The 18,903-nt window shown below is 39.8% G+C and overlaps 1 protein-coding gene across 14 annotated transcripts in view; it reads left to right on the forward strand.

Moving 5' to 3' along the window:
* LOC148660032 (E3 ubiquitin-protein ligase TRIM21-like) overlaps positions 1–18,903 on the forward strand; it is a 143,953-nt gene that overhangs the window by 45,000 nt on the left and 80,050 nt on the right. For 2 of the 14 annotated variants that reach the window (XM_088637670.1, XM_088637681.1), the window contains exons 1-3: positions 14,746–15,373; positions 16,881–16,910; positions 17,394–17,415. In XM_088637670.1, coding sequence (XP_088493796.1) covers positions 16,908–16,910; positions 17,394–17,415 — 25 coding nt within the window. In that variant the 5' untranslated portion in view covers positions 14,746–15,373; positions 16,881–16,907. Of the gene's footprint in view, positions 1–545; positions 570–1,078; positions 1,101–4,511; positions 4,585–5,144; positions 5,196–5,328; positions 5,383–6,145; positions 6,197–6,329; positions 6,384–6,590; positions 6,642–8,296; positions 8,336–8,746; positions 8,765–9,761; positions 13,828–14,745; positions 15,710–16,880; positions 16,911–17,393; positions 17,416–18,903 lie in introns of those variants that run through there. The other 12 variants (XM_088637665.1, XM_088637673.1, XM_088637647.1 and 9 more) reach the window with 11 other exon arrangements.

The following is an 18,903-nucleotide window of genomic DNA, read 5'->3' on the forward strand; positions in this document are numbered from 1 at the left end:
TATACAGTCCGGTAGACCGTTCCCAGCCTGCCTTGCGTGCGCATGGCTAAAGCACCCCGCGAGGTGCTACACTGTCCCCGCCTGAAGAGTCAGGCGTCCTGCCGACTCAAAACTGGCCCTCCAGGCTGCACACGCAGGGTGGGTTGCTCCTGCTTGCCTCTCCATCTGTGCCAGGACTCTCTGTCTCGGCTAGGGCCTCCACTCCATCCCTTCCTGACACCAATGTAGCAAATTCAGGTTCTTGGGCTTGTGCACTCACCGCATGGGCTTGAACCCGGGTCTCCGGTGTCGCTCAACAGGGGTGTTGCCAGCTGACCTTTCTTAGCCTGAGTGGCCAAGAACCCCGCAGGGGAGTAGAGGGTGGAGCCATCACCGCGCTGCTCCTGGCTCATACAACCTGTGTGTCGGACGTTTCATTACAATATTGCCAACATTATATCATTATGGATAGCTCTATGTGGTTTGTAAAAAGTACTTTTTGCAGGAAAATTGTCTTCACAAAGGATTGTTTTTTTTATTTCACGATTTTCCTGATTCACTTCCAGGAGACAAGGTTCGTCTGAACAATGGTGAGTTTACGTCAGTAAAATAATAGCTCTAGTAATGCATTAAAATCAAGAATATCAACAAAGCAGGCTAGAAAAAATTGAAGTTGTTTTAAATGTGTACATAGTTCTTTCAGACTGATTTTTGTAAATTATTAAGCCTCTGGATTTGTTCTGACAATCACCTGATTCACACAGTGTGTTGTTTCCCCTGTTGTTGACACTGTCAGTAAAGACTGATGAAACTCTCACTAAGAGCATGTGAATAATACAACTGTAAGACAATCACTCTTCTAGTTAATAGAGATCTCAGAAGGAATAGTGCAACAGGTTTGGTTTCTGTAGTTTAATGGTCATTAACAAGATTTACCAGAAAGGTGTAATATGACCACAGAGAGGAAATGTAATGTGCTTTGATTAGCTACAGGACTTTTAGTGTCTGTTCAGAAAGTGCAAGGCTGATTCTCAGGCAAATGCTAAGAAATTATTATAAATATCTAATTAACAAATATTCTTTCTTCTCATTTTCATAGGGAGGTTTTAGCAGTAGAAACAGTAAGTTGTCCTGTTTTTTAAATTTACCATTTGCTTTTGTCCATTAGTCCCTGTACTGTACTGTCCTTTCCAGCGCTCTCTCGCCAGGGAGAACCCCCATTTGGTGATGTTGTGCTTCATCTTCCCTCTGAGGTCTGCCAGGATCCTCTCCTCCAGCTCCCTCGTTCCCCACTGCATTGTGTTGGATGAGTGTTCCTCCTGTTTCACAGTCCTTGTTTTATCAGTGACACCAGCCAAAGCAAGTACTGTGTCCCTTTGTCCAATCCAGTTGGTGGCAGCCCCAGCAGGATGCACTGGTAACTGAGCACCGCTCCCGCTCCCAGGAGGTGAAAAGTTTTTTTCAGTATCCAGAATAGGTAGTCCTGAGTCTCCTCGACGAAACGCGTGTCCTGCGGACAATGCGGGTTCCCTAAAGAACCTCTCTGGTTGCGAGCCTCTGGTGCACGGCCATCCAGTTGAGGTCCTTCAGCTTGCTGTCCAATTCCTTCGGCTTCGCCCTTTCCCAGACCTGTCTGGGAACCCACAGCCTTTCGCTGGCGACCAGCTGTCCCCTCACCTCCTTGTACAGGGATCTGTGGTTGGTGCAGAGCTCTGGCTATCTCATGGCCTCGTACCTTGACAGTATAGAACTCCAGTCACCTCTCTGCTTTGGGCCTGGTGTTTCTCCACTGGACCAGGTGCCTCATCGGGTTGGAGAACCACAGCCTGACAAAGTACTGGTACTTGTGGCTGATGGGTTCACGCAGTGCCTGACTGAGGTTGCAGAACAAGATGCAGTCAGTTTCAGAGGGAAATACAACATGTCTCTTCCCCCTTCCTCGACTGGCTGGCACATCCGGTTCCTTGTGATGTACTCGTAGCACCCGTCTGAGTCTGGCCAGCAGCGGGTACACCACCGCCAGGTAAACCAAAGCCTGCTTGATGTCTGCTTTCAACACCATCACTTTCCCCTGAGGGACAGCAACTGTGTTTTCCACAGACCCAGCTTCATGTTCACCCTGGCGATCCTCTTGGTCCAGCTGATAGTCTTGTTGTCCTAGCTCTGGAAAGAAACTCTTAATATCTTGAGGGGCAGAGCTTGAGACCTTTCGGTGCCATCGTCCTTTCCTTCCAGGGTCAGAAGAACTTCAGTTTGCTCTTTCGGCGGTTGAGCTTCGACCCCGAGGCCCTGGGGTATTGCTCCATGACCTGCAGGGCTTTCTTCAACCCCCTGTCTGAACTCAGGAACAGCGTCCTGTCATCTGCGTACTGGGAGATCTTCAGGTTTTCCCCAGCACCCCTCGGTATCGCCAGGCTATTGATGTTGGGGTCCTGTCCCATCGCCTCCGATAATGGCCCTGTGAAGAATGAAATCCCCCAGGTGTCCATTTACGTTGACCCTGCTGCCCACATCAGAGTACAGTATCTTTATCCCGCACTCTGAACAGATAGGTGTGGTTTACTCTGTCGAAGTCTTTCTCCTGGTCCAGACTCACCATCATCATGGGCATGTTCCGGTCTTCAGTCCAGGCAATGGCGTCTCTGGTGAACTGGAGGTTCCAGCTGATGGATTGCTCCTCCTTGCCACACGTATGGTCACTGCTGATGATGTGGGGCAGGGCGGTTCTCTGTCTGCTGGCCAGTAGCTTGGACAGGATCTTGATATCCAAGCAGAGCATCGTGATCGGCTTCCAGTTCTTGAGGTCTTCTGCGTCCCCTCCCCTGAAGAGCAGGGAAATAACGCCTTCCCTCATGGTGTCATGGTGTCTCCGAGATCCACCAGATCTGCCACCAGGGTGTCCCACAAGCAAGTGGAGAATTCCTTGGGGAGTCCATTCGGCCCCGGCACCTTGCCATTCTCCATGGACCAAAGCGCCGCTCTCAGCTCCTGCACTGTAATCGGACTCTCCAAGTCCTCCCAAACCTGCTTCGGTATTCTTGCCTTTAGCCCCTTCAGAAAAGCATCGCCTGCCTCCACCTCTGTCTGCTTTTCTGAAAAGAGCTCACTGTAGAAAGCAGTTACCACTTCTACTTTGTCACCCTCGTCCAGCACTTTCTCTCCATCTCCCTGTCTCAGTCTGTGGATGACCCTCTTCTTCTGTGCTCCCCGGACCTGATTAAAGAAATAAGAGGAAGAGGTTTCATTGTTTTCATAATGCTCCCTTTGTGCCTTGAACAGGAAAGCTTTGGCTTTCTCAGTGTACAGGTTGCGAGCGTCTCTTTCAGAACAGTGCAGAGCAAGTGAGATTTGGAAGAGAGAGAAGGGAAAGCAAAATGAGAGACAGAAATTCTTCCGGTGTTTAATGTTTCTGGAAGGTTTGTCGACATCATGAGAACTGAAAGGAAAGCACAGATGATACAATGGCAGAGTTGCTTGTTTTTATTGGAGGGTTGATGTTGAAAATGTAGAAAATGCTGTTGAAGAAGCATGAAAGGGACTTGGGTTGTAGTTTGGTGAAGATTAACGTGATGAAGGTAAGGTCTCACCAGCACTTGGTGGGAAGCACATCTGTCTGTGCCAAGGTGAATTGCTGAGTGCTAGAATGAAGTACAGTATGTGGTGCCGTGTTTACCCCATGATCTTTTATGTCCTGGGAAGCAGCAGAGCAAGGTTAGAATTTGATCACCACACAAACTTCTGTTCGGTGAAACCATCTGTTGCTTTACAGAATTTATACTGAATACGTTTCAGATCTTACTCATTTCTTCTACATTTGTCTGAATTTGTTTCTACTTGGGACTTCTCATGCATATATTACTGATATATTTTCAACAGTGCCATGGACTGATTTTTTATTTTTTTAGGAGTGTAATTTCAATTCATCCTTTCACATTCTGTGTTATGAAAAACTAAAGATGTCCTTCATCCTCTCCTTTTATATGTATGCAATGAAGAAACAATTCTTTAATTGTTAAGTCTGTGTTGTGTTTTAATAATTGACAGAGATTCCTGATGATACTACGTTCCTGGTTGAAAGAAAAGAAAAGGAGTGTGGTAAGTAGTGAAATATTTTATAGTAGGATTTCCCAGAGAGTATTTTCCAGTCATTATATTTTGAAAGAAGAATGTGCTGTTTGACTTCTTACTTGATCCCCACCTTAGTTAGTTTCTCTACCCAGAATACTTTTTTTTTTACTGTTAAGCCTCAACTACTTATTTAGATTGATTGTGTCAAAATCTTCAAGGAATCTGAACACTTTAGTTCCTTTCACTTGTCTAAATATTAACACCCTTCCCATTTACCAGAGGTTATTACTATGTGAAAATGTATGCCTTGGACTGATTTTTTATTTTTTTAGGAGTGTAATTTCAATTAATCCTTTCACAATCAGTGTTATGAAAAACTAAAGATGTCTTTCATCCTCTCCTTTTATGTGTTTGCAATGTTTTCTTTAAATGATAAGTCTGTATTGTGTTTTAATAATTGGCAGAGATTCCTGAAGAAAGTATAAACGCGGATAAAAGAAAAAAAAAGAAGAAATGGAGATACAAGGGGCGTGGTAAGTAGTGAAATATTTTATTGTAGGATTTCCCAGAGAGTATTTTCCAGTCATTATATTTTGAAAGAAGAATGTACTGTTTGACTTCTGACATGATCCTCACCTTAGTTAGTTACTCTACCCAGAATATTTTACTGTTGAGTCTCAATTACTCATTTGGATTGATTGTTTCAAAATCTTTAAAGGAATCTGAATATTTGGGCTGAACTCCTGCACAATCTCTTTTGTGAAACACTAAAGGGATTTAGTTCCTTTCACTTGTGTAAATATTAACACCCTTCCCATTCACCAGGGGTTATTACTATGTGAAAATGTATATGTATTTGTAGAGAACAGATCTAGAACAACAGATTGAAGAGGTGCGTGATGTGTAACATTAGTACTGCTCTGTGTGTAGTATCATTGTAAGTGTGGTTTTAAAGTCAAGATAACAGATGTTACACTCTTTCTGTTTTTAATGGTGGCCTTATACTGCTTAGGACAGCTGTCATTGTACTCCTGCTCTCACTACAGCAGTAGAGGGTGTTGTATTTAATTGTTAACTCCTGTTGTTTGTATTTGTAGAGAAAATAATAAAAGAGCTTGATCAACAGAAAGAGCTGCGTGACGAACACAGTGAGTACTCTGTTTTGCGTGTGTTTGAAATGTAACATCATTGGCAGTGTAGTTATATAGTAATAAGAAGAGATATCAAATATCCTAGGAGTGTATTATACTCTGTTCTTAACTCCTGTTTCTATATTTGCAGTGAGGAGAATAGCAGAGCTTAAACAACAGAATAAAGAGCTGCGTGATGAGAACGGTAAGTACTGCTGTTTTTTGTGTCAAAAGTATTAAAACATCTAACAATGTGGTTTTACAGTCATAAGAACTCACATTACACCTGTTCTGTTTTTTAAGTGGAGTCTTTTTTACTTTTAAATGCAGCTTCTGTTGATTTACCCTCCTCACTCCACTGAGGAGGGTGTTGTGTTCTGTTGTGAATCTCTGCAGGAACAGTGAGGTACAGTCAAACTTCTGCTGTAATGTCACTCAAGGGACTTTCAAACAGTGCTCACTTAACAACACGATCCCTACTTGTATTGACTCTGTTTCCACATATTCTAAGAGTGAATAAAGTCAACTGTATAGCAGTACAGATTAACACTCTGCATTTGTATGTGTTGCAGCACTGATGTTATGAGTCAGTTTTGTCCAGTTATTGTTGTCTCCTATCGATTTGCATGTTTGGCCCATAGATGATGTTTCTACTTGGGACTTCTGATGCATATATTACTATTACATTTTCGACAGTGCCTTGGACTGTTTTTTTTATTTTTTTAGGAGTGTAATTTCAATTCATCCTTTCACAATCTGTGTTATCTGTGTGATGAGTAACATTAGTACTGTTCTGTGTGTGGTATCATCAAGTGTGGTTTTAAAGTCATGATAACAGATGTTACACTCTTTCTGTTTTTAATGGTGGCATTATACTGCTTAGGACAGCTGTCATTGTACTCCTGCTCTCACTACAGCAGTAGAGGGTGTTGTATTTAATTGTTAACTCCTGTTGTCTGTATTTGTAGAGAAAAGAATAAAAGAGCTTGATCAACAGAAAGAGCTGCGTGACGAACACAGTGAGTACTCTGTTTTTCGTGTGTTTGAAATGTAACATCATTAGCAGTGTAGTTATATAGTAATACGAAGAGATATCAAATATCCTAGGAGTGTATTATACTCTGTTCTTAACTCCTGTTTCTATATTTGCAGTGAGGAGAATAGCAGAGCTTGAACAACAGAATGAAGAGCTGCGTGATGAGAACAGTAAGTACTGCTTTGTTTTTTGCGTTTAGAGTGTGGAATCATTTAACAGTGTGGTTTTACAGAACACAGGTAGAACAGGTATTACACTCTGTTTTTTAATCAAGTCTTTTTTACTGCTAAATATGGCTGCCCTTGATGTACACTCCTGCCCTCTCATTAAGGTGGGTGTTGTGTTCTGTTGTTAACTCCTGGTATCTGTATTTGTAGAGAGAATAGCAGAGCTTGAGAAACAGAATAAAGAGTTGCGTGATGAGAAAAGTAAGTACTGCTCTGTTTTTTTGTCAAAAGTATGAAAATATCTAAGAATGTGGTTTTACAGTCATAAGAACACACAATACACCTGTTCTGTTTTTTTAGTGGAGTCTTTTTTTATACTCTCAAAAAATGCAGCTGCTGTTGATTTACCCTCCTCAATCTCACTGAGGAGGGTGTTGTGTTCTGTCATGAATCTCTACAGGAACAGTGAGGTACAGTCAAGCCTTTACTGTGATGTCACTCAAGGGACTTTCAAACAGAACTCACTTAACAACACGATCCCTACTTGTACTGACTCTATCTCCAAGCATTCAAACTGTAAATACAGTCAACTGTATAGCAGTACAGATTAACACTCTGCATTTGTAAGTGTTATAGCGCTGATGTTATGTATCAGTTTTGTCCAGTTACTGCTGTCTCCTATCGATTTGCATATTTGGCCCATAGATGTATTATTTGATTCAAGAGAAAAAGGAGGTCAGGAGATGACAACACTTCTGCATTGATTTGCATTATTTCTGGGTTAAGGAATTTTTACTTAACAGGAAATGTCCCCATAATACACCAAGTATGTTCTTGTGTTAAAGGAGATTTGTTCTCTTGGCAGTTTTATCTCCGCATGGATTGACTTGAATAAAGCATCACTCAGGATATTGATCAGTATCTCCATAAGTTGTCCTCTCTGAGGCCTCCCCAGGGACAAAACAGTATCCAACACTCCGCCACTCTCTCTGTTTCCAGTTCAGATGATCTTGTCCACAGACGAGGACAATTGTCTTGACAATGGGCTTTCTGCTCTCATCTTGTTATCCCTGAATAGCCTCTGCAGATCTAAATAAGTTAGACACACAGACATATACACTTGTAGAGAAAGTACAGTTGTATGTGAACGTTTGGGTATCCCTGGTCTGAGTGAATGTTTCACTGAATCTCTAAGTGAAAAGAAGTCAACCCTACCTCTTACTTAAACATGTCATCTTTCTGCACATTTTAATGCACAATTACTATTTATATGCTGAATTTAACAGATTGAAAAAAAATAAAACAGTGAACGTGGCAGGTGCAAAGATTAGGCACCCTTTCAATTGATTAATTAGTTCTTTTTTAAGGAATAAAACTTGATTGACTCATTAGGCCTTAAATTATACCAGGTAATGACAGTTTCAGTTCAATAAATACTTTGACCCTTGTAACCTCTCGGGATGTTGTGTCTACTCTCAACAACATGGGCTCCTTTGAGCAGCTAACTGAGGACTTGAAAATAAAGATAATTGACTCTTTCAAAGCAAAGAAGGGCTATAAAATGATCTAAATGTGCATTAAAATGTGGAGAAATGTGTCATGTTTGAGTTTGACCAGGAAAGAGGTTGTGTTATCTTCTTTTCACTTAGAGATTCTGTGAAACATGAAACTTGACCAGTGGTGCCCAAAGATTTGCATACAACTGCATACAGTATATTAAGAAGTCTGAAAAAGTGGTTTAAATCCTTTAGTTTTTTCTTTTGACACACAGAGGTCCAGCACCTGTTTCTTTTTGATACAATTTATCTGAATATGAGGGTATCTTTAAACAATAACTAAATGTGGGTGCTCTACTCTCTTTAGTTATTTAAGGCCAGTAAACCATCCTGTTATAACTTGTAAATGTCTATTTGCAGAGATCAAAGAAGATTTGGGAAAGAGGTATCATAAGCTCTGTAAGTATGGAGATGTTTGCAGAATTTATTCTTCTCAGTTTATACTATCAAAGCCAATTATTTGCTCTCATGCGTGCACATGTCCCTAGTTTCTGCTTGAGTCTCTCTGTGTTTCTTTCACTACAGAGAGTGTCAACTGTGTGTTTGGATCGATTTTGTTCAAATCTTCATGGAATCAAGACTGATTTCTTTCACAAAAATATCTCTGTTCTGAATTACTACAGGACTTCAGCTTTCTTTCATCTCTCTAGATACAGTATAACAAGTTTCTTATTCTGGGAATTCTAAATATCTTAAAAGATACTGTAGGTTTTTATTTCTTCTTCATAATAATAAGTAGGAAGAACCAGTCATATGTGTTCATGTATTGTGTGCATTAACAGTGCTTTTATCTCTTTTTAAATATTGCAGTGAGACGGGACATGGGAGGTAATTCTTTTTTTTGTTATCACCAGAGTTGTTTGTTTTAATTATAATGTTTAAAATGTCATAATTATTTTCATATTTCTGAATTGATACTGAATTTTATTCATTAAACAACAATCTAGATAATATTGTTAATATTGATAGAAGAGGTATTTATTAACCAATGTGGAAGAACTTACAATGTTTAGATGTTTGTGGAACACAAACAAAGCATCTGTTATAACAAAAAGCTAAATTTATTTAAGATTATAAGATTTTCTAGTACACTTGAAAATGATTAAATGTAGGTCAAAGTGAAAGACAATAGTTTGTATTGTCCAGTTTTAGGGCTACATTGTGAATCCTGATTGTACTACCTGTTCCCAAGCCTAAGGCAAGATAAGTTAGGGTGTGGATCACTATGCTGTACAGGCTCTCCACAGCATGCTGGTGAAAGCAGTGTGATCAGTTCAGAATTCATCCTGAAAACCCTGGCAAATCTAGACGAGAAACTAGAAAGATACAGACACAGAAGTGAGGGAAGATAATCCATTTTAGTCTTTTTTTATTCAATCTATATCATCACATTTTGCAAACTGTCTCATCACTTATTTTGTAATTAATAATATTCAAACAGTTTCTTGTGGAGATTCTTTTACATTGTGTGTAATGAAAAGTGGAAGCTTGCAGAGTATTAAAAAAGAAACTAAAAAGTTAATGTTTACACTACAGGAAGCATTATTGGTGTGTTAATTATGTGGTTAATAAGAATAGAAAAATGGGTTTATTGTATTTCATTAGACTATGTCAGTCTGAATTCTGTTTTCACTATCAGTCAATGTACTGTATCAAGTATAAAAGAACTTAATTCACGTAATTATCAGATTTTTTTTCATAATGTAAATCACATACACAGATCATTAAATATGACTGTTGTTTTGTTTCTAAAACCAGAAAGTGTTATCAGGTGAAATCTTTATCCGTGGTTCTACATTCTCTCTCTGTGCTTCTTTTCCCACAGTTGAAGTGACCCTAGATGAGGACACAATGAACCCCTATCTGATGGTGTCAGAAGATGGCAGAGAACTGAGGTGGACAGAGCAGCGCCAGAATCTCCCTGACAATCGTGAGCGGTTTGATGAACACCCCTGTGTGCTGGGCAACAGGTTACCAGCAGGGAGGAGGTGTGGGTGTTACTGGGAGGTGGAGGTTGGAAACAAGAAGTACTGGGAGCTGGGAGTGGCCCGAGGCTCAGTGCCCAGTAAGGGGCAACTGAGTTTTAGCCCTGAAACTGGGTTTTGGGTCCTGAGTCTTTGGGATGGGAAGCTGACGGCCCTGACTGACCCAGAGACCCGACTGGACACAGAAGTTCCTACAAGAGTGGGAATCCATGTGGACTATGAGGAGAAGAAGGTCTCCTTCTACAATGCTGTGGATGGCTCCCACATCTACACTTTTGAGAACAAAATATACAGGAAAATTCAACCATTCTTCTCTCCTGGCAATAATGATACAGATCCCCTTCGTATTACAGAACCTTTAGGGGAATGAACCTACAGTACTGCAGGGACAATGGATACAACATCTTCCCTAAGAATATTGAAATCCGGTGCCCTACAAAATTATGCATACTGCTAACAAAATAGGAAGGAATGGAAACAGAATGAGTTATTGCCATCCCAATTGGATTATGTGTGTGAAATATTTCTATATTTTATTCGATAATCATTATAGCATTGCACAGTGTGCACAAAGTTATATTTGTCACAGATGATTTCCAGAAAACACAGGGCTCAAATGTATTCACACCCCTAATCATTCTTTTAAAGTTCAGCAGAGACAAATCTCCAGTAGTTTTCTGCTCTATGGCTGGGCAGTGAAAGTCCTGAGAAATATATAGTTTCCTCTGCCCTTAGGGTGTAAAAGGAGGAAACACAGAGAATACATTCGGAGCCGATGGCTTCGTCACCATGGTGGAGGCCAGACAGCTCTTTGAAACCTCCCGCCAAATGGTCTCTGACCTCCAGAATTTAGGCCTGCTTCCACAGCGGTCTCCTGTCAGAAGAGGACACATTTGTATCTTCTGAAACAAGTGTTAGAGGAGAAACTGTAAATCCAAAGACAACAGGTGGAGATCTGCAGCACAGCCTGGTGAGGGAGAGGAAGAGAGACCAGAGAATAATAATAATAATTGCTTACACTTATATAGCGCTTTTCTGGACACTCCACTCAAAGCGCTCTGTAGGTAATGGGGACTCCCCTCCACCACCACCAGTGTTGGAAGCTGGAATGTTGGATGGGAAGCTGATGGCCTTGGCTGACCCTGAGACCCCACTGGACACAAAGATTCCCACAAAACTGGGGATCTGCATAGACTATGAGGAGGAGAAAGTCCTTTTTGAAGCAAAAATAGAGTGTAGTGTTCACCTGTTCTTCTCTCCTGGCAATAATGATAAGGATCCCCTTTGTATTATACAGTTTTAAAGGAAATGAATCTACTGCAGGGATCATGAATATACCATCTTCCCTAGGAATACTGACATACAGTGCCCTCCAGAATTATGCACACTCCTGGTGAAACAGATAGATATACTGTAATAGAATGAGTTATTGTCATCCAGATTGCAATATGTGTTTAAAATACTTCTATATTGGATATAATTATAACACAATTTCAAAGAGAAAAGTCGTATGTGTCATAAATGACTTCCTCACAAAACACAATGCTCTTTAATCACACCTCAAATTATTCATTTAAAGTTCAACAGAAACAAATCTTGAATAACATTCTACTCTATAGATGTGCAGTAGACGTCCTGAGGAATATAAGATTCCCCTGGTCCTGGGGTGTAAAAGGAGGAAACACAGAGCAGACATTCAGTAGTAGCGGCTTCATCATGGTCGAGGTCAGACAGCTCTCAGAAGACTGAGGCCATCTCTGACCTCCATCATTTGGGGAATGGCTATAAAAGAATCAACAGACAGCTATCACTTTCCACTGTAAAGTAAATCATGAAGAGATATAAGGCTACTCCTATACTGGCCACCCTGCCAGAAGAGGACACAAATGTATCTTATGAGACAAATGTTTCAGCAGTTCAAGTAGGTGACTGCGTCAGCATGCGTAGGCTGCAAAGGAACAAGTAAAGGTGTATTAGTAAAGGTCCTCTCACACCTGAAGAAAGCTCCACAGCCTAAATATTACAGCAGACAACTATACGTCCAAAGGCCACAGGTGGTGATGCACAGCAGAAATGGTTTAGGTGAGTGTTACGTCCCAGTGTGTGGTCCATGTTGTTTTGTTGCTATGTTCCACACTTCCTGACCTTGATTATTCACTAGTTTGACTAGACACACAGTCTTTGGCATCTTCAACACCCTAGCTAACCTCCACTGACTACCCAAAACCATACAAGACAAACGGCGCTAGTTTAGTACGGGTGAGTGCCGTTTGTCTTGTATGGTTTTGGGTAGTCAGTGGAGGTTAGCTAGGGTGTTGAAGACGCAGAAGACCGTCTGTTTCGGGTTTTCTTTTGTAGTCAGGTCAGCTTTCCCTCACTATCCTAGCCAGCTCCATTTTGTTTGTTGTTTTCTTTTCTTTGGCACCACTCTAGTTCCCTCTCCCTGTGTGTTCTTGTGTCCTATTATGTACCCGTCACTTATTCACCTTAAAATCATCACTTTTGCACCAACACTTGTTGTCACGCTTCCTTGTCACCAGAAACCTACCTGCATCCAAAGCCTATCCTAAATGTTACACCCCTTTACCTCAGACAGTTGGGGTCGTAACAGTGAGGAACAGAGACCCAGGCTATGAGACCAGAGAGGTTACATGTTCTGAGACCAAGTGCAGACTTGATCAGGTTTTATTTCACAATGCATCCGGGAGCTGTGCTGGCCCTAGCCTTTTAGCTATTATACTATCATCCCACTCCAACCTCATTTTACTAATTAGAACAATTAAATAAATTAATGACATTACTAGAAATCTTTTATTAACCAGCTTTGAAAAACACATCATAAATAACAAGAAAATCATGTTTTACAGAGATGTATTGTTAACATTGTATTTTAAATAGAAACATAAATAACAGTAAACAGGATTTGTGTTACTGAAAGACTATTGCAAATCCTAACTTACAAATTACTGCACTGAAATCTTTGCAGGAAGGAATTGTAGATGTGTGAAATGAAGAAAAAACAAGGGCACTCGATAACAACCTAATTGCAATGATAAAAATAATCATGTTTTTATCCTCCTGATTAGAATTGATTTTAGAACCCACAGAGACAGCAGATTGAGCACCCCCTACTGGTCTCACTAACACCAATTCCAGTAGCAACCTTAGTTTTTCCCATCCAGGTACTGACCAGGCTCACACCTGCTGAGCTTCAGTAGGGTGCCAGCTGTGAGTTGCAGGGTGATATGGCTGCTGACCAGATAGTAATGATAAACTATAGGAGGAATTCAGTCAATAAAAAATGAAGGTGAAGCTACAACAGAACATATGTCATATGAACATATGTCAAAAAAAAGAAATGTCAATTTCATTAGTACAATTGGTTGCTAATAGAGAATTAAAGGTGACACCATGTTATTTGCATGAATTAATTGAAAATAGACTATTAACACGTTGTTTTGGTCCTGCAGTGCTTGAAAATAAGCAGCTAGAAAAAAAACCTGAAAGTTTGCTCTTTTTCAGGTATGTCTTTGACAATTCTCTGACAGCTACCCATTCTTGGTAACTCTAATGATCACAGTACCAGCCCTGCTGTGGAGTGACACCTCAACACCTACTGAGCATCCAGTGCCAGGGATGAACTCCTTTTTACAGTTCTTCTGCAGCAGTATGTTCCTGTAGGACACCTGTCTGATCCCTAGCCAAGCACATCTAGAATGTGACCCTGTATGATGGCATTGGTTGTGATTACTACAGTATACAGTATTGCTTCTCACTGTGTATAAACTATCATTCATGCTTAGCTTCACATGATGTTTAGACTATTTTGCACTATCCTTCCTGTGCACGTCTGTAACTGCTCTGAGATAACTGCATATTCAAGATAATTAAAAATCTAAAGAATAACTCTGTTTCCACTTCCCCCAGATAATTGCTCTCTAATACTGATCACTCATGGACAAGCCGCTTATGAAAGCCCACACATTGCTTTCAGACACCAATCCCCACATTTACACCTTATAATTCAGCATGTATTGTCAGTTTAGCGCGACAGAAATCAGTCTGGCTTTAGACGAAAGAAACATTGTGAGATTGTCTGTGTCTTTGGGCCAGTGCCGTGTCTCTGGAGGTGAGGTGGTACAAAGGGAGCTCTGGTGAGCTGGTCCATCAGTACACAGACAGGAGGGAGACAGAAGGCCCAGGCTACCAGGGCAGAGTGCAGCTGTTCCATCAGGAGCTGGAGAGAGGCAACGTGTCCCTGCTGCTCAAAGATGTCAGGATCTCTGACCAAGGGATCTACACTTGTCCCATCAGTTCTTTTTCCTGCAAAGGCGTTTCACAAAATAGAATTGTCAAACTGCAAAATATTTAAGGTTGTAGTTCACACCGAAAATCATAATTCTATCATTAGACACCTCATATTCATATAAAGGTCTTGACTAAATTCAGAATAATCCTCATATCTCAGATTACAAGTTCGGGCTGTGCTGCCCTTTGTCACCACCTGACTCTAGCAGTGGCACAATTTTGACAATGTGAAAAAAAAACAGTTATTTCATGTAATCTTAAATACTGTGACACACGTTATTCCCGTAAATTTCAGCATAAAATTACTTGAAATAGATTAGTCAGGGTTTTTATCTTCCATGACCAATCACTAACATATTACAGACTGTTGTACTTGAACGAGTTTCTTCTTCAATTGTCCAGGTATTAAAAGTGAAGTAGGAGAGCTGGAGAGCCCTCCTGGTTACTGCCCACGGGAGTTTGCAGTGAGCCTGGTCGTTGGAAACGACATGCCTGTACTTTCTAAAGGGACTAAATTTCTAAATTAATTTGTATTATCAAAAATAATTAGACTGATCATATCAAATTATTCATCCTCCTAAATACACTGGATGTGGTATTTGTATGTCTAATGTGTGTTGAACGCTGGTAATTATGGAAACAGTATTTGTTTTGAATGCAACATTTTGATTTCGGGTAAATGTTAAAATAAAAAGGTGGATTTTTTAGAACTCTATAAATATCAAATAATCAAAATTAATCAGAAAACCTGTTACAAGACGCGGGTTTTTAGTAAGAATCCAGATCCCGCATTCCTGCAATTGACATACAGTTATACTGCATGTAGAAGGTATTTTTTAAACGGGTCAAATCGACTAGATTAGTAGTTCTAGAATGAATTTAAAGTAGAATATACAAATATATTTGTTTAAAAACAAAAAAAGTGTGTCACTAATCACGTTAAAATGTCTTCCTTTCTCAAAAGCGGCGCTACTCACTATAAGAGCTACTCACAAATTGATCCAGTAAGGATTACTTTAACTTTGATGGGAAACTAAATCGCTACGAAATGCGCACAGGAACTGTTTTTCGAATCGGGAATCACATCCGGGACTTGTAAGGACACAGTATTAATTTCAGAATGTCCAGCTGCCTATTAAGAAAGGTGGGTGTGAAACACTGTAAACAGTCTAGTGGGAAATTTCGCTTGAAATTTCGACTCACTGTCGGTATTTCGTTCTACACTTTAACAACTCCTATAGCTGACAGCAAAAAAAAAAAGGCTACACAGGAAGATTTCGGGAACAGAAATCCAGCTCCACACTATAAGACTACGTGAATGTGTGAGGCGAGACCTGAAGGCAGTTTTGTTCCTACGTTTTATTTTCCTGTGTTGACTGAGCTACAGCTGTGCTGTTGTCGAACTGTAATACACAGTAGTAACTAGCTGGAACAGCTGTATCTTCCAGTCTGATCCATTAAGCCTGGCCCCCAGGAACAGGTATCTCATGACGTCACATTTTTATATCGATTTACTTCGTTTGCGCTGTGACTATGAGTGACTCGGTTTGATTCAAAGGCGTGACTGGTTTTCGGCTGCAGATTAGTTTCTTAAATACTGACCAACAGATGTGCAGTACATCAACAAATAATGTTTTTAGTCGTTTCGATGTGCGAACGTTCTGCAAAACGTCATTTTAGATGTTTGGCAAATGAAAAGGGAATGTTTTTGCCTTTAACAAACTGGAGACAATCGAAACATCATGCCATGATGAGTTCGAAGGGGCTCTGTTGAAATCGGCTTCATTTCTGTAACCAGACTGAGGAATCGCTGAGAGCAGACGGATTCTACAGTCAGGCCGTCGTGGAGACCTAACAAGTCTCCGAGCACTCAAATGACTCTCTGCAAGGCGCAGGGGAAACTGTTAGAGAGAGAAGTATCATATTATTAGAGTAAAGCAGATTAGGGTCGAGGACGGTGAATTGTGAACATATGCCTCTCACAATATACTGTATACAAGCGAGAACATCAGAATCCCGCTCGTCCTACTTTCTGTTCACGGAGCTGTGGGATCAAAGCTCGTCGACTTTCACGCAACAGTTTCGACACTGTTTTCTTTATCGCTAGATGCCAGACTGTCAGTGAGCAACAGGTCCTGTAGTTGGGAGTTTTCTTTTCATCAGCGCGTAGTAGGGGCGAAGAATCGGAAGGACTGCCCTGAGGTTGTGGCTCTGTCTTGGTGTGAAATACAATACAATGTACTTGGAAATTGAAGACTGTTATTGACACAGCCTGTCAAAGTTCCCCAGTGCTGCTACTGTACATTAAAACCAAAGTCAAACGGGATGAAGTCCTATTTCTGTCACAGTGGCTTTAATCAAGCATTGGGAAAATGATTGTAGATCCCTGGAGTACCACCAGTCATAATCCAGGTGTACAGCCTTTGTGCGATTTCAGCCTCATTCGTACAAGTATCGCCTTCTCTTGAAAAAATAGAAATGAATGAACTGATAATGTTAGAAAATAGAAATGTATTTTAGATAAATTACTAATATATTATCAATATTATATCATTATGGGTAACTCTGTGTGGTTTATAAATAGTACTTTTTGCAGGAAAATTGTCTTTACAAAGGATTGTTCTTTTTATTTCACTGTTTTCCTGATTCAGTTGCAAGAGACAAGACTGGTCTGAACAATGGTGAGTTTACTTCAGTAAAATAACAGCTATTGTAATGCATTAAAATATCAACAAAGCAAGCTTTAAAAGAGCCTCTGGATTTGTTCTGACAATCACCTGATTCACACAGTGTGTTGTTTTCCCCTGTTGTTGACACCTGTCAGTAAAGACTGATGAAACTCTCACTAACAGAGCATGTGAATAATACAACTTAAAGACAATCACTCTTCTAATAAAAGAGATTCTTTACCAAACTCAGGAGAAATAGTGCATCAGGTTTGGTTTCTGTAGTTTAATGGCCATTAACAAGTTTTACCAGAAAGGTGTAATATGACCACAGAGAGGAAATGTACAGTAATGTGCTTTGATTCTGAACAGATACTTAAAATACTGTAGCTCAAGTGCAAGGCTAATTCTCAGGCTAATGATAAGCACATAAGAAATTGAGCTACTGTAAATATCTAATATCTAATTAACTAATATAACTTCTTCTCATTTTTATAGGGATGTGCGCAGAGTAAAAATGGTAAGTTTTCCTGTTTTTGAAATTAATGTCATTGCATGTGTCAACATATAGTACAGTATAAACTCTTCAAATTGCTTCTTAACTTATTTGTCCACTTAGTTATAATACACAGTCTGACCTTGTACTGTACTGTAAGAACTTTGGGATGTTTATTATTGAATCAACTTTGAGATGTTCTGTAGGCTTGGTTAAGTAAACATGAATTCTTAAAAGTCTTCAGCATTTCCTCAAACTCTCAGTGATCTCTGTATAATACTCTTTTCATGTAGAATCATCCTTCAATTCAATTATTATTTTTACATCTATATAAATCACAGTTGATTTTTTCAATGCTCCTAATCCTCAAATTACCAGAACATCATATAATGTATCTAAATATGGACAGAAAACCTTCACAATCTGTTCTAAAAGATTAAAGATGAAAGAATTTCAGTATCTTTGACCAGTTTTTCTATAACATCTCTCACTTCCAGATAATGGGGAAAAAATAATGATTACTTAATAGGGGTTCTCTGGATATTTATGTCCCCTACCTTGTGTCCTGTTATCAATTGTTGATGATGACCACTGTGAGAAAATAAGGGGTCCAGCACAGAGTTAGTATTGAAATGCTCACATTACATCCCAAAACAGATTGAATTTCCAGGTATGTGTAGAGCCATATTTGCCTTCATTGACTGCAGTTCAGAACGAGGCAAGAAAACGTTTGGTGAGGTCAGCAGGCCCTACTACATTGTAAACAAGCAGGCTTGTGCATACATCTCTTTAATACCATAGACATTTTGATCTTAGCCATAAAACTATATTTAATGCACATCTTAACCTTGGTCTGAAATATAATAATGATAAAAAAGATTTCTTAAACTGCAAAGATTTTTTCTATTTTTATGTCAAACGCTCATATCAAATTTCTCACTGGGCTCTCTTTTCATCTGTTTTGGTTCACTACCATAATTCATATGACAAACTGTCAGGCTTCATAATCATATAAACTCCGAAGTAGAGAAAATTGCAATAGATCTCTATTGAGATCTAATAACACAAGCACAGAGATGCAGCCATGGTCAGTGGAGAGATGTATAGTAGGTCATTCAATACTACATAACTGTTGTGCTACAGCTTTCTCTAGAGTTAAAAGGAAGATTAGAAATAGGTCTATAATTTGATAGGTCACTAGGGCCAAGATTTGTTTTCTTGATAATAGGTTTAATGACAGCCATTTTTAGAGATTTGGTACATATCCAAGATTTAGAGACAAATTTATAATATTTAAAAAATGGTTTATCAATAGTGGGTAGAAGTTCCTTAATAAATGTCTTGGGGATAGGTTCAACCAAGCAAGTAGATGATTTAGAAGAAGATGTTTAAATAATTTATTCAAAAACTATTATTAATCATATTCTTCTGCAAAACTAACATATTTTATAGTCTTATTATTATCTGCCCATGTGTGCCAAATGTGGTGGGGTATTCAGACAATTACTCCAA

Source organism: Lepisosteus platostomus, chromosome 6, assembly GCF_059453375.1.
Source record: "Lepisosteus platostomus isolate fLepPlt1 chromosome 6, fLepPlt1.hap1, whole genome shotgun sequence".
NCBI classification, from domain to species: Eukaryota; Metazoa; Chordata; class Actinopteri; order Semionotiformes; family Lepisosteidae; genus Lepisosteus; species Lepisosteus platostomus.